At 38.7% G+C, this 24,276-nt stretch overlaps 3 protein-coding genes across 3 annotated transcripts; all 3 read right to left on the minus strand.

The window, feature by feature from the left end:
• Positions 1 to 8,530: 8,530 nt before the first annotated feature.
• LOC109154731 lies at positions 8,531 to 9,604 on the minus strand. The gene has a single exon (XM_019302458.1). The coding sequence runs from the start codon at positions 9,602 to 9,604 to the stop codon at positions 8,531 to 8,533; it is 1,074 nt and encodes a 357-aa protein (XP_019158003.1).
• Positions 9,605 to 9,637: 33 nt separating this feature from the next.
• On the minus strand, positions 9,638 to 13,948 carry LOC109154732. The gene is made up of 5 exons (XM_019302459.1): positions 13,700 to 13,948; positions 11,395 to 11,662; positions 11,050 to 11,272; positions 10,680 to 10,883; positions 9,638 to 10,385 (listed from the first exon to the last, which is right to left on the minus strand). The coding sequence occupies exons 1-5, from the start codon at positions 13,946 to 13,948 to the stop codon at positions 9,638 to 9,640; spliced, it is 1,692 nt and encodes a 563-aa protein (XP_019158004.1).
• A 2,668-nt stretch (positions 13,949 to 16,616) lies between these two features.
• LOC109154841 (lipoyl synthase, chloroplastic-like) lies at positions 16,617 to 23,028 on the minus strand. Its single transcript, XM_019302585.1, has 6 exons — positions 22,351 to 23,028; positions 19,398 to 19,488; positions 19,050 to 19,207; positions 18,072 to 18,243; positions 17,185 to 17,295; positions 16,617 to 16,980 (listed from the first exon to the last, which is right to left on the minus strand). Exons 1-6 carry the CDS (start codon positions 22,872 to 22,874, stop codon positions 16,894 to 16,896), a joined length of 1,143 nt encoding a protein of 380 aa, XP_019158130.1. The 5' UTR covers positions 22,875 to 23,028; the 3' UTR covers positions 16,617 to 16,893.
• Positions 23,029 to 24,276: the final 1,248 nt, after the last annotated feature.

The raw sequence follows: 24,276 nt of genomic DNA on the forward strand, positions 1-24,276 counted from the left end.
TTAGTATATTAAATAATTAATGTCAATGATTTTAGTTTCATCAAATTATTATTATTAATTAGTATCAATTGTAGAACTTATTTGATTAGTTCTGATATTTATTAGTTTGATTAATTGAGAGATTTCTTAACTTGATTAATTGTGAGATTATGAATGTAAAATGGCACATATTTTGAATGTTGATGTGAATTGTAGAATTGCACAGGTTTTGAGAGAAAATTATAAAATAAATTTAATATTTAAAAAAGTTATATAGGACGTCTAGAAGAATCGAGAAATTTTTTTTTAAATTAATATACAACGTCGGTGTTGTGCTAAAAACCGACATCATATGTTATATTTAAATTTTTTAAAAAAATATACGATGTCGGTTTTTTATAACCAACATCGTATCATTTACTTATTGTGTCTCACAGAATGACGTTGAAAAAAAAAACCAACGTCTTATATCTCAAAAACAAACGTTCTAAATGTTATTTGTGATAAGGACGATTTTCACACATACATCAAGTATCAAATCACAGTATAGAGTTTAGATATCGTTCCACTGGAGATGACTCTTGTAATGTTAGGAATTGATGCAAAGTGGAGCTAAGCACAAGCTAGAACTATTCTTTTAGAAGCTAAACCTATCGATAAGGAGTTGGTTTGATATGATCTAATAATAAATAAGACAAGTAAAACAAAGGATCGGGATTTGGTTGATTCAAGCTAAGATTCCAAATATTGTACTAAAGATTATGGAATTAAATCAAGGCATAGGGATAAAGAACAAGTAATCTACACTAATCTAAGCTATTCTAGAGATAAACCTAACTAGAGAATGAAAGGGAAATGAAATATGTGTTTTTTGGGTGAAAAATCCTCTCTTAAAGGGTAAAATCGGAGCTGTCAAATGTTGCAAGGGCTGGCCATGGGTGTGGCCACACCCGTGGCCAGAAATACAGGGCACACTGCCCAGTGGCCACGGGCGTGGCCACACCCACTGCCTGGTAGTCACAGACGAAAATCTGTGCACCTGCTTTGACTTCTAGGCTATTTTTCACTGCCAAAACCTTTGAATTAGAATTTGTGGTCTTCATCAAAGTTGTAGCCGTTCAAGTTAGCTTTCCAATGACATAAAATCACTTGATTTGGACATTTGTACGCAGAGATATGGCCAAAATACTGTGCAGTGGACAATTTGTGCGGGAATTTCAACTTCTTGCTCTTTTGCTCCACTTTTGCCTTTGTTTGTCCAAATGAATAAGACCACTAAACACACCATAATTTGGCTCTCTAAGAGGTGTTGCCTCCATCTTCATAGTTTCTCATTGGCTCCCATTGACTCTAAATGCATTCGAAATGCCCCAAAAATCATTCAATTCATCTAAGTCATCAAGAATTACACATAAGCACACAAATGAATCAAATGAGGGACACTTTGGGCAAAATTATAACAAATAACAAGGAAAATAAGCTTAAATGCAAGGTGAAAACATGAACATTTTTGGCACTTATCAACTCCCCCACACTTAAACCTTTGTTTGTCCTCAAGTAAATACAATGGCTAAATCATCAATATAGCATTGAAGTTGATCATACTCCCACTTTGCACAACTTAACAAACCACAATCCAACTCGACACAACACAACTTGTTTCAAAAATCAACTTAGCATTCCACACAAGTTCCATTCTCAAGCCAATAACCAAGCACCAAAATTATTATAGTACGTGAGGATCAAGTGTGCACAAATACTAAATTGAGATTATGCAAAACTTGGCTTTGAATGAGATTCCATAGGTTTGCCCTTCATACTCCCACTAGTTCAACTCTAAGATTGCATGCTAAAATCAATTAGGTCTTTTATTAGGCTTGTAATGGGGCTAAGGATGAATGACTAACAAATAAAGGGTATAGAAATAAAACAAATGAGAGAATTTCACATTTATTCACAATTGGTGATAGAAGAGATATAATTTCTATGGACTAAGGAGCAAACAAGACGTAAGGACAAAACAAACTTCTAAAGTGGTGTGGGTGAGTACATCTTTCAAAACAAACTAGAAACAAACTTCAAACTTTTATTCTTCTTTCATTTCTTTTCATTTTTTCTCCTTTCATCTCTTTTTCGACATTTTTTTCTCAATTTTCAAAATATAACTTTTTTTCTCATTTCTTTCAAATCAACCAACAAACTTATTCAATAAATCAAGACCCCTACATTTAGACAAAATAGTCAAGATGATTGCTAACAAAACAAGCTCCAATACATGAGAATTTTTCTACAGTCGTAGTATAACTTATGTACTTGTAGTATAAAACTTGTGCACATTGTAGTATAAATTTGTGCATTTCAAAGTTAGATAAAATTATCAAAATGTGACCATATTTTTTTAACTTATATTACTCTTTGCACTTGTAGTATAAACTCATGCACTTGTAGTATAAAACTTATGCAATTGTAGTATAAAACTTGTGCATTTCATAGTATAAATCTGTGCACTCCAAATTAAAGCTTTAGGCCGACGCACCTTAAGTTTTAACAACTGACGCACCTTAAGCACACAAACCACGCATCTTAAGAAAGATAAACCACACACCTTAAGAAGGAAAACCACGCACCTAAAACTTTAGATCGACGCACTTAATTTTTCAACAATTGACGCACCTTAAGCAACATAGTACAAAAACCACGCACCTCAAGAAGGAAAACCGCTCACCTTAAGAAGGAAAATCACGCACCTTAAATTTGACCTAGATGCAAAATGACCAAATTGCCACCGCATTTTTTTTTTATCATTGTTAATCCTGGACTTCGATTTATGCAAGATCAATGGCTCATATTTAACCGCACAACTGGACTGGAAACACCCCACCACATGGGAACTGAATTATATATATACATATATACATGGGCACGCTCAAGTGAGAACGGTTGCCCAGGAGAGAAATAAAGAACCATTTACAACTGTCCACGTGTCCAGATCAACGAATCAAATGTAATTTAAAAAAAAAAAAAAAAAAAAAAAAAAAACGAGGCGGTGACATTTTCGTAAATAACTCAAACTTTGGTACAAGTAAATGTGTTATAAGTGCAAGTAACTAGTGCACCTTTGCAAGTAAAATTACTTACAAGTGCAAGTATGTTACCTTGTTAACATTCGTGCACCTAGCTAGGTGCACTTAGTATTGATGCTCAGAGTAAATTTTACTTGCACCTGTAATACATTTTACCTGCACTGAGGTGCACTATATGAAACTTCTTCAACTTGCACTTGTAATACATTTTGCACCTATAATACATTTTACCTGCACTGAGGTGCACTATATGAAACTTCTTCTGATGGAATTAATTAAACCGGGGGTCCGACTTAACTAACCCGAATAAGAATACGGATAATAAATAAGTAGTACGAACGTTATAGCAAAGGCCGTGAGACCGTAGATTGTATTAAATGCCGTAGAATTGGTTATTACAATAGTATTTCAGGACAGAGTATGTAAGAACAGTAGATCGTAGATAGCATGTCCCTTGTTAGGACAAGGAGGGGGGCTTTTATACAAGCTAAGCCCCCAACCGCCTCCCCCTAAAACAGGGGGTAGTTGGATCTGGAGTTGACCGCGCCCGGTCTCGCGACCGGGCCGCGCTGCGGGGGCCAGGCCGAGCTCATCATGGGCCCGGCCCGGCCTCCTGGAGAGGCCGGCCCGGCCTCCAACGTGGCCCGGCCTCCTGGAGAGCGCCGATGCCTAGGCCCGGCCATGTGACGGCTTACTTGGGACGGCTCATGAGGAGTCCCGCCCCAGGTCCCTGAGTATTGATCTGAGAGGTTTTTGTGCAGTGGTCGGACCCTTGTGGCTCAGCTACGTGTCATTTCAGGCCAGGTGTCACGGGCCCTTGTGGCTTGGTACCTCGGGACCATCTCGATGCACGTTTTGGCTTTGACTTCATTGTTTTTGGATAAAAAATGAGCATGTTATGATGAATTTATTGAAAAAATTGCTACACAATATAAATTGTGAAGTTCACTGTGTTTGAGAAATGCTTTGCTCTGTGTTCTGATGTCATTTTTGTATTGAGTAGAGAAGCGTGATCATTTGAGAATATGATGAAAGCATGACTAAAATGTGATATTTGATCAATGAGATTTGAAGCATATTTTGTTGATAGAAATGTATAGAATTTGCTATGTTGCAAACCGAGTATGATATGGTATCCTTGAGAATTTTATGGATTTTATACATGGTTATGGAGCATGTTGTAGAATATTTTGCATCTCGCATATATCATATTTCAAAAATGCATAAGGGGTCAACGTGAGCCCAAGTATTACTTTCAAAGTCCATAAGCATGTGGTTTAACATTATTTGATGCACTGAGAAGTTGTTGAATTGTTGCATGCATGAGATTGATGCATGAAAGATATATTTATGTATTATCTATATCGGTGAGGTTTTGGAGGACCCTGTTTGGACTATGTCCTCTCGGATGATTTTATGGACATTGCAGTCCCAGTATATGTAACGCGGTGTATTCCCACGTTACGAGGTTGGAAACTGCCTGCCAGGCTTGGAATCCTGGTTAGGGGGTGTGCACGCTAATAGTTCGATACCTAATTCCACAGAGTTTGAGCATAGAACCAAGAGAGTGGTTCGGTGGATGAGCAAAGTATTAGGTCGGCTAGACGCCGTGCCCATATAGGTTCATTCACACTATGAAGTTCCTACCTCGTCCATTTAAAGAGAAAGTATGAGTCATTGCGACTCTAAAAGAGAAAGAATGAGTCATTGCGACTCTAAGAAAGAAAGAAGTGAGTCATTGCGACTCTAAAGAAAGAAAGAAAGAAAGAAAGAAAGTCATTTATGACTCAATGAGACCTCCACAGAAAGTACTCTATTTTTACAACAAGTGTATGCGTATATTTATAGTATTGCACAAGATTGCATATGAGTATACTTATAGTATTGCACGAGATTGCATATGAGTATATTTATAGTATTGCACGAGATTGCATATGAGTATATTTATAGTATTGCACGAGATTGCATATGAGTATACTTATAGTATTGCACGAGATTGCATGTGAGTAGAGTATTGCCTGAGATTGCATAATGAGAATGTTGACTTAGGATTGTATATCGAGCATGATTGTTTAGTTACATTTGAAGTCTTGTATATCCAGTTACATGATGAGAACTTGAGAGCATGAGAATAACTTTCGCATGGTTTATTAGCGTGATATTATTTGTAAGCATGAGTTGCTTGATAAGTTTGTTGTGACATTTACATGTTGAAATATCTATGTTGTTAAGTCTTTTGTCTTGAAGCATGCCTGTTGATACTATAGGTTGCAAGCATATAGAAAGTATGTGATATGATTATAGTTGCCTATGAGATGAGTTTGTTGTATACGAATGTTATCAAATGTTTTCCAAAGTATATTCTATAGTACTTTACAGGGTTGAGTGTGGTTATACTTAGCTTTGTGCTAACGGGTGTTTTCCTATTTGTTTATGTGTTGCTTGTAAAACCCCTTTCAGGTGGGCCCAGCAATGAGAAGTGATCGAGTTAGACTAGTCTTTTAGTTTGAGATGTCTAAACTCTTTATGTCTTGTTTATGACTTTATCTATCGGATGTTAGACTTATGATGTTTTGTGGTTTTTCGATGATGTAAACTTTGGGGTGTGTTTATTCCCCCTTATGCTTTATTTAAGTTGATGGATGGTTAGTTATTTATTGAATTTCTAGTTCTACCCTTAGCCTGTGCAATCACTACGGAGTGGTGGTTGTGGCGGTGACATTCCCACTAGTTATAGTTATGTTAATTATGGTTTAGAATTGTAATTAAGTTTTAGAAAAAGTGGGGTGTTATAGTACTGAAAAGAGTACTTCGATATCTAAGAGGCACAATAAACTAGGGTCTTGACTATAAAGGGTTCCCAGCTGTGCTAGAAGGGTATTGTGATGCGAATTGGGTAAATGGTAAATGCTCAACTAGTGAATACGTATTCACTATGTGTGGAGCTGCGATATCATGGAAGTCAACTAAACAATCATGCATTGCCAGGTCAACTATGGAAGCTGAGTTCATAACTCTAGATCTGGCAAGCCAAGAGGCCGAGTGGTTAAGAAACCTACTGGCAGACATTCCATTGTGGGGGTGCCCAGCACCTGCTGTTCCTATACATTGTGATTCCCAAACTGCCATCTGTGTTGCGCAAAATAGTGTCTATAATGGCAAGAGAAGACACATAAGAGTCAGACATGAGTCTGTACGGCAATTGATACTAAATGGGGTGATTACAATGGAGTTTGTGAGATCTGAAAAGAACATTGCAGATCCATTCACAAAAGGTCTAAATCGAAAGACCGTCCTTGATACTTCAAGGGAGATGGGTTTAAAACCCAATGAGGTAAGAAATTCGTGATGGAAACCACCTCAGTGGTCAACCAAAGTCACAGAAAGACTTACATCAAAAGGGAGTGGAGAAAACAGTGCCTACTCTGTAGCCTACTATGGGTGGTCTATATTGAGATAGACTTGACAGAGTGAAACGTCTATATTGAGATAGACTTGACAAATTGAAGTGTCTATGTTGAGATATATTAAACAGGGAATCATCAGGGCTAATGAGTGCCATTAAGTTCAAAACTCAATTAACCGGAGAGTTCAAGATACAATTCACTCACCGGTAACAAGTTACTTAATATCACTACATGCCAGTTCAAGTATAATACACTGATATGGAAGTTAGCTACTGTGCAGACTCAGGTATTAGTGTGTCTAGCCTTGCCACCTTAAATGTGTGGGGGATTGTTCGAACATTTAATGAGGCATTCATTGAGTTTGTCTTCATCAATTTGTCCCACATTGCTTGGCTAACCCACTTTTTCCCATCTTTTATATACCAAGTCTTTTTAGAAGGTTTGAAGTGTTAGGGAGAGGGAATAAGGGGAAATCCCACGTGCGTCGCGGTGGGGTCAAAGTTTTGACCACCTTGTCCGCATTCCTCTTTTAAACGTGTGAACGTGCGTCCAAGGCTGTGCTGAGCTCCACTTATGTCGCCCCTCACCAAGGCTGATAAGAAATGGCAGCCATTGGCCTGCATTCAGAACATGGAAAAATCCTCCCTCTGCCTGAGTTCATATATCTGTGAGAGCCTATCGAGAGCATGCGGTACCCTGATCGTAAATGCTTTTAAGGCAGTGTTCAAGAACACGACATAGATTTCATTTTTACTTTCTCTAATTCTACAAATCCAGCCATATTAAACAGTGCCATACACGCTGCTACATTTCTGTTTTCGCAAAGGCAGAGTGCAGCTTCGTATAAAAATACTACAACATCAACATTCAAACTTGTACAATTTTACATTCATAATCTCAAAATTGATCAAGTAAATAAATCTCTCAATTAATCAAACTAATAAATTCTACCATTGATACTAATTAATAATAATAATTTGAAACTCAAATTATCAATATCAATTATTTAATATACTAAAAAAAATTATTTTATTAACCCATTCATCAATTAAAAAAAATAAAAAATTGGACCATATGTCTATAACTTCATCAATCTCTTGTTGATTGTAGGGCAATCTTCCAAATCTCTCCAAGCTCTATAAAGTTGAAAAGAGATAAATAATCAATAAGCTAGTATTTTCAAAAATTTGAAGGAGAAAGATATTTTATTAAATTACTTGCATTATCCACTCCTTTAAACAAATTTTTGGAAATAATTTCGAACATGAATTTCATCACATAATATCCGCATTCGGTATATCCAGTTTGTTTGCACACTACATTTGAATTAAAATTAAATACAATTAAGAATTTTTTTTACTAAAAAAACAATAAGATATATGTAGTTTTACGAAGTGTATGAACTACTCACTGAATATGCAATCTATTTCGATGGACGACTTGATTTCTTTCCACTCAATATGCTAGTTGCCTTCACACACCTATTAATATAAAACATATAAAATCTACGTAAATACTTGACATCACTATATTAATAATAACTATTAATTATTTATAAATTTACATATGTTCCATTATTATTATCTCTTTTACACTATATATAAACAATACCCGGTTCAATCAAAATGATCTACCTACAAGTTTTATTTTTAAATTAATATACAAAATGGATATTGTCCAACAAGCTAGATCATTTGAGTGAATAAAATTAGAAAGCGAGATTTTCCACCTAAATAAAAATTAGAACGTACGTACAATAATTCCTAACATTCAACATATATACACAACAATTCCTAAAATGTGAAATATATTGAAAACAATTTATAAAATCAAAATATATACATAATAATTCATAAAATTGGAAATATATATACTATAATTCTTAAAAATTTGAAATATATACACAATAATTTATAAAATTCAACATTTTTTTTTAAAACAACCGGACCGATTGTATTAATTAAACATCGAAGCAATAGAGTCAGGAGGGATAGCATCCCAATACATAGAGTTATCCTGAGTAAAAGCTAAGGAAGCTAAAGTATGCACATGTAAATTAAGCTATCTAGAAATAAAACTGATAGAACAATAAGTAAATAAAGCCATAGATAGCCTACAACGGTCTATCATGACTCCAGCATAGGATAATATAGCCGACGAGGTGTGGTGTAAAATGCTGCGCAACTCCGAACAATCTGTGAGAAGATCAACCATCATAACATTCCTCTCCCTTAACCAAGACAAAGCTTCCTTACAAGCTGCGGCCTCCGCCATAAGTGGTGAAAAACAAACTGGCAAACTGCCATTTGTTGCTGCAATGAATGTTCCGTCCGCTGCTAATAATACTGCTCTGTATGTGGCTTCGCCAGTCATTGGCTTGAAACTGGCGTCGATGAAGCAACGTGGGCGTGCATGTGACGGTGTGGGTGGTGTCGCCGTAAGATTCCGGCCGGGGGCTGTCGGATGGCTTTGACCGTAGGCATGCAAAGCTGCCACGGCATGCCGTCGCACGGTTGTTGGGTGCAGGAGCGAATGTTCCCATACCACCGTATTCCGGGTCTTCCAAAGATGATATAGCACGGCCAAAACCAAACAAAACTGCTCTTCCGTTAAAACTGTCAACACACCCATAATCCATGAGGGAAAAGAATCCGTTACAACATTCATAATGGGTAAGCATGTAACATCCCATACAAGTCTAGAATAATTGCAAAGAATTAATGCATGCATAATATTCTCATGAGCCAATCCACACATATTGCATGTTGGTTCTACTTCTACCCTCTTTAAAATCAAATTATTCGTAGTAGGGAGGATATCACAAATTGCCCTCCACAAACCAGTTTTCCACTTGGGTGGAACCCTTAACTTCCATATAGTTGCCCATTTATCAAAAGCACCTGGGGCATATGCATAATCACCTACCAGTTTCCTGTAGGCATTCTTTACTGAATACACACCCCTAGGGTCACCCAGCCAATACCATGAGTCCTCATAATCTGGGCTGACAGGGATCTTCAATATTCTGCTCACATCTTCTGGGATAAATATATCTGATAGGATATGTGGATCCCATGTATTTGTTTGTTGATCAATCAGTCCAACAACGGGTGCATCTCTTAGCTGTATAGGCATTTCTGTCTGAACCAAAGGGCTTGGGTCATCAGGTCACCAGGGATGTCCCCATATCAAAGTTGATTTTCCATTACCCACCCTTCGCCTTACACCAGACACAATAATATCATGTGCTGTCATAATACTTCTCCAGCAATAACTAGGGCAATTTCCAATGGTTGCATCCACAAAAGAAGTATTCGGATAATACCGTGCCTTATAAACTTTTGCTGCCAAAGTGTTTGGATTAGTTAGGAACCGCCAGCCCTGTTTTCTTAACATTGCCAGATTAAATTTCCGTAGATCCTTAAAACCCAGACCACCATAATTCTTGGGAACACACAGCTTATCCCAAGCTTTCCAGTGGATTTTCCTGTCCGTTCCACTGCCCCACCAATATCTATTCATAGTTCTTTCAATGGACAAAGTGACTGAATCGGGCAAGAGAAATATGCCCATTGTGAAAGTAGGCATTGCCTGTGCCACACTTTTTAACAAGACTTCTTTACCAGCCTGTGATAGCAGTTTTTTATTCCATGACCCTATCCTTTGCCTGATCTTTTCTTCTACATAAGCAAAAGCTGCCTTTTTATTTCTTCCCACAAACGAAGGAAGCCCCAGGTATTTTCCAAAATTTGGGGCTTGGTCAACCTGTAGGCAGTCCGCCACCGCCAACCTTTCGGCCTCCTGCGTGTTTCTGCTAAAACAGATATTAGACTTATGAAAATTTACCTTCTGACCAGACAAGTTCTCATAACGATTCAGGCACTTTTTAATCACCGTAGCCTCCTGCACATTTGCCCTGAAAAATAACAGACTGTCATCCGCAAAAAATAGATGCGAGATTGAGGGTGCCCCCCTAGCAACTCTGCATCCGTGTATATAGCCCATCATTTGCGCCTTCTGTAGTAATAAAGATAGACCCTCTGCACATATAATGAATAAATATGGGGATAGAGGATCTCCCTGTCTGAGTCCCCGATTAGGTACTACTCGGCCACCCGTCACCCCATTCACAAGTATATTGTACTCAACAGTGGTCACACAGAGCATAATCAAATTTACCCATCATTCATCAAACCCCATAACTACTAACATTTTCCGTAAAAACTGCCACTCCATTCTGTCATAGGCCTTCGCCATATCCAACTTCAAAGCCCCCCAACCTGTGGCCCCACATTGCTTCCTATTCAAAAAATGACCAACCTCTGCAACTACTAGGATATTATCTATGATCAGCCTACCTGGGATAAAAGCACTCTGAGACTCTGAGATCAAGTCCCCCATGAGTGGTTTCATCCTGTTAGTGATCATTTTAGCCATGACACGATAAAAAAACATTCCCTAGAGCTATTGGTCTCAAATCAGTGACCGTTTCAGGCACAGCTTTCTTCGGGATTAGCACAACATTTGTATCGTTTAACTTATCTGGAAAAGTGGCATTATTCAAACAATTCACTACAAACTGAGACACATCACCTCCAACTACATCCCAAAAGTGCTGATAGAACCCCGGATTCATTCCATTCGGCCCCGGTGCTTTGTCAGGAAACATAGAGAACAGAGCAGTTTTGACTTCCTCAGGCACAAAAGGGCGCAATAATTCATTGTTTTGTTCAAGGGATACTCGAGGGGCAAAATCATCAAATAAGGGGTCCACACATTCAGAAACACCAGAAGCGAAAATAGCTTTAAAATAATTTAAACTACCCAATTCATAGCCTCACCCTCCACCCATACCCTTGCATCATTCACAATCCTAGAAACACAATTCTTTTTCTTTCGGGTAGTGGCATAACTGTGATAAAAACGAGTGTTGGCATCAGCACCACGGAGCCAATGTTGCTTGGCACGCTGCCTCCAGAACACATCCTCCTGGGCCTCTAGTTGGCTCAACTGGCTCTCCACCTGTTGGAATTCAGCTAAAGTAGCAGAATCCCTACGACTTCTGATCTCCTCCTGTCTCTTCCGAAGCCGTTTTATTTTTTCCCCAAACTTATGGAAGTGGTCACCTCCCCATCTCATCAAAGAGCTTCCACATTGCTGCTGACAATTCAGCAACCCCTGTGCCCTTCCAATCTACCAAGCAGTCTGTTGGTCCCAAAAGAGGTAAGGTGAAAGTCTAGAGGGGGGGGGGGGGGGGGGGTGAATAGACTTTCAAACTTTTTAGCACAGTACAACAATTGCTAATCCAGAGATAAACCAAAACTCTTAACTAGATTGTTAGAGTATGGTGCACAGCGGAAAATAATAAACTATACGGTGTGTGTAGATTGTGTCAAGATTATTCTCGTGAGAAGCAAGCAAGAGCAGTAAGTAAAGAAAGCAGTAAAGAACACAAGGCAATTTATAGTGGTTCGCGAGGTGGTGTAATCCTCCTACTCCACTTGCTCTAATCTTCCAAGAGCAATTCACTATATCCACCACTTCTTGGTTCCAAGATAAAATGAATTCCGTGATCTAGTGCTTTGATCACCAAGCCCACACTAAATTCCGTGATCTAGTGCTTTGATCACCAAGCCCACACTAATCACGCCCAGTGCCACCAACACTGCTGCTTCGGGTTTCACGTCGCCGCGTTACTTTCCTCCCGTCTTCTACACTTCGGTAGAAACGTGTCCCGTGATCTAGTGCTTTGATCACAAAGCCCGCACTAATCACGCCCAATATCTTCCGATACTGCTGCTTTTCACAACTCCGTGTTACTTTCCTCCAACTTTGAGATAGATGATGATTCAATCTCATCCCATCAAATTGAAACTTCTGCCCCAAGGGTGAGATGCGTGGATGAAAAATCTCAAACCATCGCCGAGGTTTGAATCTGTGACCTTGCATATAATATTTCAAGCTTCTACCAACTCGTCCGTACAACCTTTTAGTTATCATCTTGTTTCGCTTGGTGTACTTCTTTCTTTCTATAGATGCTTGATCTTCAAGATAGCTTCATGCAAACTTCAAGTCACGTTCTTTCTTCTTCGGAATTTCTTGAGGGATTTCTTCTTGATTTCTTCTTGGATGATAGTATTCATAATTTGTGTACACTTCTTCATACGCATACATCTTCCTCTTTTGTTTGCCATTTTCACTAGGCAAATTCTTGATTTTAGGCTTTATCTCTTCTTCATCCATTTCCTCAACTAATGAATTCATTTTTCCCTTTCTTGGTCTATGACTCGACTAGTCTAACCAAAATAAAATTGGGGTTCTACGATTTACAATATGGCATATCAAAATCTATTACAATTTATTCCTAACACAGTCTCAACCACTTCCCTACATCCATCCATGGAGCCAGGCCATCTCAAATTTGAAGGTTCTCTAACCTCTACCCCTCTGTATGCATGCATCAATACTGAGGAATAGAGCCGAATGATCCGACTTTCGCATTATTATATTTTCAACCACAGCGCCACTATTCATATCACACCAACAAGTCGTGGCCAGAACCTTGTCAAGACGCTCCTCCAACCACCCATCCGTCCCCTTACTCTTTTCCCAGGTGTATTGATGGCCCCTCATTGGCAATTGTAACAACCCACACATGTCCAAGGTCTCCCCGAAACCGCGTAGGAGACTACTCGGATGCGGATTACCCCCTCCCCCCCCCCCCCCCCCCCCTCTTCTCATGCTGATATAGTAGGTCATTAAAATCCCCCACCACTACCCAGGGGAGAGGCGATTTACCACTCAAGGACCGCAACATATCCCATGACTCCCTTCTCCTATGTCGTTCTGAAAAACCATAGTAACCAGTCATTCGCCACACTAGTCCACTCGTGTGAGTCACCTCCACGTCTACATAATTTTTTGAATAACTTAGCAATCGTGCCGTATTATTCTTTTTCCAAAACAAAGCTATCCCACCACTACGCCTCGTACTATCAACATAAAACAAACCCTCAAATCCAATACGGACTCGGAGACGCTCCGCATGCACACGTCCCACCATTATTGTTTCCATCAAAAATACAAATTCCGGCTTCTTACGGGACATAAGGTCCACAACCTCCCGAACTGTTCGTGGATTGCCCAAGCCACGACAGTTCCAACTTATGATACTCATAATGATGGGCGGGTCTGGGAACCAGAACCCGCCGTAAACAAGTTTTTTGGAACCTCGGACATTGTAACATCCACTCCCTGCCCCTCCGATCTCCCACCATCCACGAGCTCCTCCCTACGCCTCTTCCCCACCCCCACCACCAGGCCCTCGGCCTCCTCCCTATTCTCCCCCTCTACTGCCGCGTCCCTCACCATTAACCCGTCGGAAACCCTTCTCCCCGTCACCTCCCTCGGCTGTCCATCCGGCAGCAACAACCAACTCTCCCCTACCACCCTAGGCCCACGCCGAAACCCTGCCCGCATATCCCCCGAATACGGGTAGTCCTCCACTGCCAAGGTTGATTCACGTGCATGCAAGCAAAATTTATAGAGATGCCCTAACTTGCCACAGAAGAAACAAAAATTGTGTAGGCGCTCATATTTGAAAAGCACCCAACACGTCGTTTTGTCCCGTTTCATAAACCTCATCCTCCGGCGCAGGGGTTTGTCCACCGATATTGTTACTCTTATACGATAAAATCACTTCCACAGGGCACCCACAAACCTATTATCCACCTTGATGAACGATCCCAGAGTGTTCCCAATCTGTTCCAAAATTTTATCCGACGTATACCCCATCGGCAAAGCATGCACTTGTATCCACATATCAATCGTATCCAAGCATACATTCTCCGGCCGAACCCCATCCTCAATCGGTCGGCACACTAGAGTAGCATTCTCATACGCCCACGGCCCCTCCTCCATCACACGCTCGATGTCCGTTTTATGGTGGAAAACAAACATGAACAGCCGGGGTTGTATCTCCGTGACCTGCATACATTTAACCGGCTACAAAACCGACGCTAAGACCTGGCTCATGAACTCCACCTTCACCAGCTTCCTCGTTAGAAACCGTCCAAGCAGCCGCCACGTCTGGACCCCCTCGGTCGACTCCGTTACTGCATCATCCGGCGCCGGCTCAAAGGTGAACGCATCCTCCTCCAAGGCCATATCGCCCCATCGCTCTGTTATATCTACAACCTCATCATCTGCCTGTGCCGACGCCATCAAGTTACCGTGCGTCGCCGTGCGATTGTTTTCGGATAATCATATGCTAGAAACCGGCGAGTTTGCCGTAGAGAGAAACCGAAGCGGTAGGAAACCCTAGATTTTCCTAGAGAGAGAAAAAATTTTGTTTTAATTTCTAAATTCTTTTACTTATAAAATTCAACATATATACACAATAATTGAAAAATTTTGAAATATATATACAGTATTTCCTAAAATACAAAATATATACACAACAATACCTAAACTTGGGAATATATATACAATAATTCAAAAAATTTGAAATACATATACAATAATTCCTAAAATTCGAAATATATACACAATAATTTATAAAATACAAAATAACTCATAAAATTCAAATTATATATGCATAATAATTCCTAAAACTAGAAATATATTAACAACTAATTCCAAATATATTAAAATAATTATTTTTTACATAGCTCTTGTGGGTGACGCGTTAGTGGCGGTGGAGCGGTAGCGGTGGTGGCACGAGGAGTAGGTGCGGCGGCAATGGCTGTTAATGGCTTCCAGTTCACTTTGGAAAGAATATATGGATGTGGATATATATATATATATATATATATATATATATATATATATATATATATATGGCTTAGGTAATGGCATAAGTTATGTTTTGGGTTATATCTCAATGTGCTTGGTTCGTTCATGGTCTCCATGAAGAAATGTATTATTAACATCTAGTTGGTGAATTACTATTATTTGTCATTGATCTTTCAAGAATTCATGAGATTCTGAGATGAATGAGGACAGGAATATCAAATATGGGTACTGACTTAACAGATTATAATCACCAAGGTTGTTGAATTGTAGACACTTCTTTTATTGTGGGACAGCTGACCTGGAGATTTAAGGTTGCTCCATACCCAAAATTAAGGACAGAACCCTTGAAATGGCCTTTGGTTAAGGATTGTTTTTATGAATATATAAGATGAGGAACATTATTAACCTTATATAGTGTGAATTAAAATGCGTATAATATACATTTAATCTAGTGTCTATATGAATATTAAGGTTTAAATTTATGGACATACAAAACAAATATTATGAACATAATACATAGTTAATGTTAATATTGAACATGACGTGTCTATAATATAATGTTTATGTACATTAATCTTTAATTTGTTTTTATGAATCTTTAGAAGGAATATTATATTATGAACATAATATAGAATTAATGTAAATGCATATAAAGTACATTTAGTTATTTAGTTCAATGTTTATGAACATTAAAATTTAGAGCAAATACCAATTTTGGTGCTATGAGTATTAACAAAATGACAATTTTGGTCCACATGTTTAATTTCTATCAATTTTCATCCACGACTATTGTTTTAATACCAATTTTCATCCACAACTATTATTTTAGTACCAAAATTCATCACGCCGATCACCCCTCCATTTAAGACATGTCGAAATCTAAAATTTTTAAGGCCATTTTCGTCATTTTCAACTTAAGATTCCAATTTGAGCATGAATAAAGCGATTTAAGCCTTGATATCGATCCCAAATAGTAGTTATTCTCCTCATCCTACCTTAATTTAAGGAGGAGAATTGTGAATTGGGATAAATCTGAAGACTTAAATCGTTTTATTCATGCTCAAATTGAGATTTTAATTTGAAAATGATGAAAATACCCTCAATAATTTCATAATTCGGCATGTCTTAAACGAATGTGTGACCGGCATGACGAATTTTGACACTAAAATAATAGTCGTTGATGAAAATTGGTAATAAAACAATAATCGTGGATGAAAATTGGTAGAAATTAAACATGTGGACCAAAACTGACATTTTGCTAATACTCGTGGGACTAAAATTGGTATTTGCTCTTAAAATTTAGGTTTATGAACATATAAATTAAAACAAATGTTATCAACATAATACCAGATGATATTATTAAATATAATACATTACTTAACAGTTAATATAAAAGGTCATTTTGGACTAGGATTCACCATGCAAAGTGAACCCTAGTCCATGATATAATTTGCTACAAAAGAATAAAATCAAATTTCAAGTTACAACTTTATGTATGTTGCTAAAAGTGTCTGGATAACAAGGAAAACTCACAATCACTGTCTAAAAGTTTGTATTAGGTAAAGCTCAATCTTGCGTGATGTTGGCAATAATTGAACTTGTAACCTTTAAGTATGAGAACTATCTTCCAACTATCTTACCAGTGCAGATATTTGTTCGGTTCGTTTTCTAACCAGATTTTGAACATATAGTTCTCCAGCCCGATAGGACGATCGAACCTGAGCAAGTCGAGTATTAAAGTCAATTGCAAACTTTACAGGCCGGGAGATAACTAGTAAACTAGAAAGCTTCAAAAGTTCACATGAATAAAATTTAGAGCCATTCTATCAAAAAAATATAACAGATCGACTTTCTCCAGCTATGAGTCCTATGGCGATTATCGTTCTAATAAAAGCGATAAGGTATGAGTTCTTAGTTCTTACCAGAGGCCCACTGGCAACATATTGGAACCCGATAGACTCCCCATACTCTTTCCAAAATGCAAACTTCTCAGGAGTAACGAACTCTTTGACAGTGAGGTGTAATGGAGTTGGCTGCAGAGATGATATTAGTAAGGATTAATGTTGATAGGTACAAGTATTCGTGTGCACGAAGATAGCGGTTTAGCATGAAAGCTTGTTAGAACCAAGCACTAACCATTATGCCAAAAATTATAACTAGTAGGAAACGCGCAACTTTATTTCCTTAGATCACCATGGCACCACACATTTTCGAGAGGCAGAATGTTGGACTTGGCCCTTTATGCCTCCGCCCAACAATCCCCAGCTACCGGACACCGGTGCTGGACTTTGCCCTTTAAGCCTCCGCCCAACAATTCCCTAGCCACCGGACACCGGTGCTGGACTTGGCCCTTTAAGCCTCCGCCCAACAATCCCCCTAGCCACCGGACACCGGTGCTGGACTTGGCCCTTTTACGCCTCCGCCCAACAATCCCCTAGCCACAGGACACTGGTGCTGGACTTGGCCCTTTAAGCCTCCGCCCAACAATTCCCCTAGCCACCGGGTGTTGGACTTGGTCTTTTACCGGCCTCCGCCCAACAATTCACCCTCACTCCCCCCAGGCACTAGCCAACCTTAACTGCTCTTGCTGGAACTCGAACCTGTGACCTGGTTCTGATACCACTTGTTAGAATCATGCGCTTACCACTACGCCAGAAGCTATAAAGTTATAGCTTCTGGCATAATGATAAACGTTTGATGCTAACAAAGCTAATTGTTGTTTTGCTACATAGCTTCCTAGATTATCACCACAATCCAACATGCTACCACAGCCTAAAGATCATCCTAGTTAAAAAGCGAATAAGCTTACCTGTAAATACTGTCCAAACGTCATAATGTCAACATCTATTGCCCGCAAATCAGCCATGGTTTCCTTTATCTCTTCATCAGTTTCACCCAGTCCCAACATGATAGAAGTTTTGGTTACCATTCCTTCCTTAAAGTGCTTTGCATGTTTAAGGACAGATAAGCTCTGCTCATACCTGCAGCACAATCCCATTCAAAATACTAAGCACTCAATAAAATGATGTGATCAGTAAGGTTACACTAAAAGGAAATGAAAATACAAAGCAAAATCATCCAACTAGACCGACCAACCTTGCATGGTCTGTTGAAAATACTAACCAAGTTTACTTCACAATAAGAAAGAAGCACTTATCATTTGCCGACTAAGGTCACAAGGCAAGGTTTACCTACACGGCTACACCCGAAAGGGTAGAAGCACTTAATAAAGAATATGATCTAAGCTTAATGAAGACTACTTTGGTTTTGATGAGACTCATCATTGAAGATTATATACATTAGTCATTATACTCATAGGTTCAATAATAAAAGGGATTAGGGAATTTTGCGGAAAACCAAAGAATAAATCAAACTTGAGTAGTAGAAGTGTATCAAACTACCAATTAAAGAAAAAAATCATGGAAAGGAAAGCACACAGACAACATCCTTTCTACACCTTGAGTGCAATGATGGTAATGCATTTAGCTTGTTTTCATTTATTGTTTTGTAAGCAAATCAAAATGATAAAGCAATGGTCAATTTCAGATTTCGTATTTTTCATAACTAGAAGCGAAACAAAAGCTATCAAAAACAAGTTTAAGAACCCTTAGTTACCACCTTGTTTCCCACATCCAATATATAAATTAAAATAATTATTAGAGAGAGAGAGAGAGGGAGGGAGAAAAGAAGTCAAAGTGTATAAAAATGCTAGCAAAAAAAGAGTTAATTTTTTCTGTTATAGTCATTGTGAAAATTTTAAGAAAGGGAAAACTTTTAATAAACTTACCCAGCCCTAGGATCTCTAACAATACGTTGAAGTCGTTTCACAGTCTCAATGTTGTGGGCAAAAACATCTAATCCAGAGTGAACCAGAGTTGATACAGCATCCAGGTCCCCTCGGAAATCAGAAGTCAAGCACTCAACCATAATGTTGGGCTTAAGTATCTGATAAAAGAATCAATATAACATAAATTTCCCTGAAATTAATCTTATGCGTATTGTAATTGTTTATACATGCACACAAAACCTTTAATTTCATGCAGTTGTCCATTTTTAATCTTCCCAAGCGGGCAGAGCAAAGAAAAATTGCAAAGAAAATCAGCATAGCTGATATATAATAAGGAAAAGTGTTGACCTTCAAGGTCCTGACAGTTTCAGCAAAGTGGCCACTCCCACCATCAGGTAAATCATCACGATCAACACTGGTTAAAACAATGTAGTCCACACTGCAGGAGGAAATTCAAGATGAATTAATTGCATGTGACAAATTATGTAAAAATGCAATCAGGGGACCATTTATTCTTCCCTATGCTAGGAGCTTAGAATTAATGCCTTGACTACTAGCTAAATATATGCTAGAATGTGGTTGATACTTATTCAAGATCCAATTTTGGCTTTAACCCATTAACTAGAGTAGCATTGTTTAAGTTGTTGCGAAAAGGTAGTGGTACATAATTTGTGTTTATAGGCACAGAATTTCACAACACAAGACATAGAAATTCATAACATAAGACACAATTACTAATTTATTTCAAGTACACAATTCCTACTCTTAAGGTATAGAATTTCATAACGCAAAGACACAAAAACTCACAACATAAGACACATTACACATACACATGCACCAGGATCCATAATGCACTGTGAACCTGGTCCATGGTATAAGGATTGTTGAGCCCCTCTCCCATACTCATACTAATCTTGTTTGTACTGGGCCAAGCCCAATTAAGGGGCAAAGTGCCCGTGGAGTGCAGGAGAGACACTTTAAGCCTCTACCATAATTAGGCTAATCTCATTTGTACTGGGCCAGCCCAATTAAGGGATAAAGTTCCCTTAGACTGCAGGAGAGGCACTTTTAAGCCTTTATCACACTCAAACTAATCTCATTTGTACTGGGCCGGCCCAATTAAGGGGCAAAGTGTCCGTAGAGTGCAGGAGAGGCACTTTAAACCTCTACCATACCCAGACTAATCTCATTTGTATTGGGCCACCCCAATTAAGGAGCAAAGTGCCCGTAGAGTGCAGGAGAGGCACTTTAAGCCTCCACCATACTCAGACTAATCTCGTTTGTATTGGGCATTTGGACCAGCCCAATTAGGGGGCAAAGTGCCCAAAGAGTGCAAGAGAGGCACTTTAAGCCTCTACCATACTCATACTAATCTCATTCATATTGGGGGCGGCCCAATAAGGAGCAAAGTGCCCGTAGAGTGCACGCAAATTATGTTGTGCAACCGAATGCACCATGCGCATGGTGCATACGATGCAAAACGACGTCATTTTGGTTAAAAAACGCGCGTCCCACTTAAAAAAGAAATCAGGTTCGATTCCCGGCAATAGCATTTTTATATATCCATAAACGATTCCCGGCAATAGCATTTTTATATATCCATAAATTCATAACTATATATCCACAAATTCATAACTATATATCCACAGTGAATGAATGAAGTAAAAATCCACAATGAATGAACTAAATATCTACAAATTCATAACTATATATCCAGAAATTCATAATTATATATCCAGAAATTCATAACTATATATCCACAGTGAATGAATGAAGTAAATATCTACAATGAATGAACTAAATATCAACAATGAATGAACTAAATATCCATAAATTCATAACTATATATCGAGAAATTCATAACTATATATCCACAATAATGCTATTGCCGAGAATCGAACCTGAATTTTTTTTTTTAAGTGGGACGCGCGTTTTTAGTCAAAACAACGCCGTTTTGCATCGTATGCACCATGCGCATGGTGCATTCGGTTGCACAGCATAACTATTGTAGAGTGCAGGAGAGGTACTTTAAGCTTCTACCATACTTACACAGTTAGACTAATCTAGTTTGTATTTGCCCGGCTCAATTAAGGGACAAAGTGCAGTGCAGGAGAGGCACTTTAAGCCATCTTATACCGTGCACCACGGCGCACATAGTCCCACGCCTCCCAAAACGACTTGTTTTGGTGCATTGTCCAAAAAAAATTCACTGTTTCGATACACATAAACTCATAACAGAATACACAGAAACTCATAACTGAATACACATAATCTAACATGATACATAATACACAGAAACTCTTAACTGAATACACATAAACTCTTAACTGAATACACATAAACTCTTAACACAATACACATCAACTTTTAACTGAATACACATAATGGGGGTTTTAGCCGTTTGGACGGACGGGGTTGGACGGACAGAGTGACGTCAACAATAGAAACGCCCGCATTTTGTGCCTGGGTGCACATCATTATGTGCACCATTGTGCACGATATAAATTGCCCACTTTAAGCCTCTACTGTACTCAGATAAGCTCATTTGTATTTGATGGACCTAATTAAGAGACAAAGTGCCCGTAGAATGAAGGCAATTTATATCCTACACCACGGCGCGCGTTGCACTATGCGCCCAGATGCAAAACGACGTCGTTTTAATTATTTTTTTTTTTGAAATTTCCCGCCCCAGTGAATGGCAGTAGTTTTTTCTTTAAAAAAAACCCGCTGTTCAAGAATGTACATAATGTTATACTAGAATACACATAATGTTATACATGAATGTACATAATTATATAACAAAATATACATACTCTTTTTAAAAGATAATACACATAATCTAACATAATACATAATAAACATAAACTTTTAACATAATACACATCAACTCTTAACATAATACACACAAATTTTCTGATTCGGATGTACATAATTGTATAAAAAGAATATACATAATTGTATAAAAAATACACATAACTGTATGAACCAATACACATAACGTTGTGAACAAATACACATAACGTTGTGAACAAATACACATAATCTCAGCAACTTTCTACCGCGCCTCCCAACACTACCCAAAACGACGTCGTTTTGGGAGGCGCGCGGCGCACAGTGCTATGTGCGCCGTGGTGTAGGATATAACGATTGTAGAATGAAGGAAAGGCACTTTAAGCCTTTATCATTCTCAACTAATCTCGTATATACTGGACTGGCCCAATTAAGAGGCAAAGTGCCCTTAGGTTAAGTAATTGAGTAATTTGGATATAAATAAAGAAAACAGGGAGGAGAGATCCCTTACCCCCAGCTGGCAACAGCTTGTGCAGTGTGTAAGGGCTCCAAGGGATCGGGAGGAGCTGGGTTGCGGCTGGTCTTAACGGCACAGAATCTGCAGCCGCGGGTGCAGGTGTCTCCGAGGACCATGATTGTGGCGGTGGCAATGCCGTCTCCGCCTCCGTTCCAGCACTCGCCGATGTTGGGGCACTGCGCCTCCTCGCACACAGTATGTAGCTTCAGCCCGGACAGTGTCTCCTTCACCTCCCGGTATTTCTCCCCCTGTGGAGCTTTCTGCCTCAGCCACCCCGGCTTCTTCACGTTAGGATCTCTCCCCGTATACGGGCCCATTCCGCCCGGATAGGGATTCGCTTTGGGCTTCTTCTCCTCCTCCCTAGACTCACACCTGATGCCCACCCCTCTCCGTATACCTCTGGGTCTTACACAACACAACGAAGAAGATGAATTGCAGGGGGCAGCTTTATCATTGCAATCGTTGCTGAAAAAAGGGGGAGAAATTGGAGTTCTGGGAAAATTACATTGTTGAATCATTTCTTTTCTGTTCTTCGCTCAAGAATAGAAATTGAATGAGCTGAATGGAGACTGAAAAAATGAAGGAGAGCGGTAGAGAAAGTGGGTGCAACTACAATGCCATTTCTCCAACAGCCTTGACTCTGTCTCTGTGGCTGGGCGGAGAGGCCGAGAGAGTAAGCTGTGTGAGTACTTATTTTGCTTATTATTTTATTTAAAATCTTAAAAAATTAATAAAGATGTTTAAATTATTTACACATAATAAATTCCCTAGTTATACTAAAATATAAGATATAGGGGAGGCTTCAAGTAAGAACCCTTTGTTAGGTAGGAACTTAAGAACCAATCTAATCCAGTCAAACTTGCTTAATCAATGGTCTACATAATTAAATATTTTTATGTGCATTTTATACACAATTAATTAGAAAGGATATTAGTGTAATTTAGTCCAACTATCAAGATTAAAATCAAATATTATAATTGGATTCTTTCCAAGATTTTAGACTGACAAGATAAGAAAGGAGTCTTATTGATTATGAATCAGCGAGCATTTGTATGATTTGCAGTGGAACTTAAATTATATAATATTTAAATAATATTAACGTTAATATTTGAGTGGCATTCAAATAGTATCCATCTTTTTACTATAGTGTTGTTTGGCTTCACGTGTGTGCCATACTGTGCATAATTAGTTTCTGCACAGAAAGGCGAACAAGAAGTTGGTGTGCACGAGGGTTACACCATGTGTGCCATAATTGTAGTATTATTGTGACCATTAACTGGCGTGCACTTAGGTTGACCTGTGTGTGTCATTATATGCAAAAATTGTAATAGATTAAATCCACGAAAACCATGATATATGTTTTTATACACTTCTGTGTGCACTTGCGTAAAAATGTCAATGCCATAACGTAGAGGATGAGTGTGTGACATACTGCATTGTGTGTGCCATATTGCATTGTGTGTGCCTAAATGTGCAAAACTACTAATATAACGTAATCGCGGAAGACAGATTGATACTACTAATACAATGTAGCTCTTAGGTTGAACCGTGAGTTTAATAATGTGCAAAAATACTACTAATAGACTGCAACTCTTAGTTTTAACTGTAAGTGCCATAATGTGCAAAAACACTGATAGATTGAATCCGCGTAAACCAGGATGATGTTAAGGATGGTGTTGTGCACATGGGTAAAATTGAGTGTGCCATAATATGTAGAATTATTGTGACCATGAACTGACGTGCACTTAGGTTGATATGGGCCATTATGTGCAAAAATTCTAATAGATTGAATCCACGGAAACCAGAATGATGTTACACTTCTGTGTGCACTTGCTTAAAAATGTCTATGCCATAATGTAGAGGATGAGTGTATCGTGTATGCCATATTGCGTGCACTTGGGGTGACTATGTGCACTTGGG

The sequence above is a fragment of the Ipomoea nil genome, unplaced genomic scaffold, assembly GCF_001879475.1.
Source record: "Ipomoea nil cultivar Tokyo-kokei standard unplaced genomic scaffold, Asagao_1.1 scaffold2653, whole genome shotgun sequence".
Taxonomy (NCBI): Eukaryota; Viridiplantae; Streptophyta; class Magnoliopsida; order Solanales; family Convolvulaceae; genus Ipomoea; species Ipomoea nil.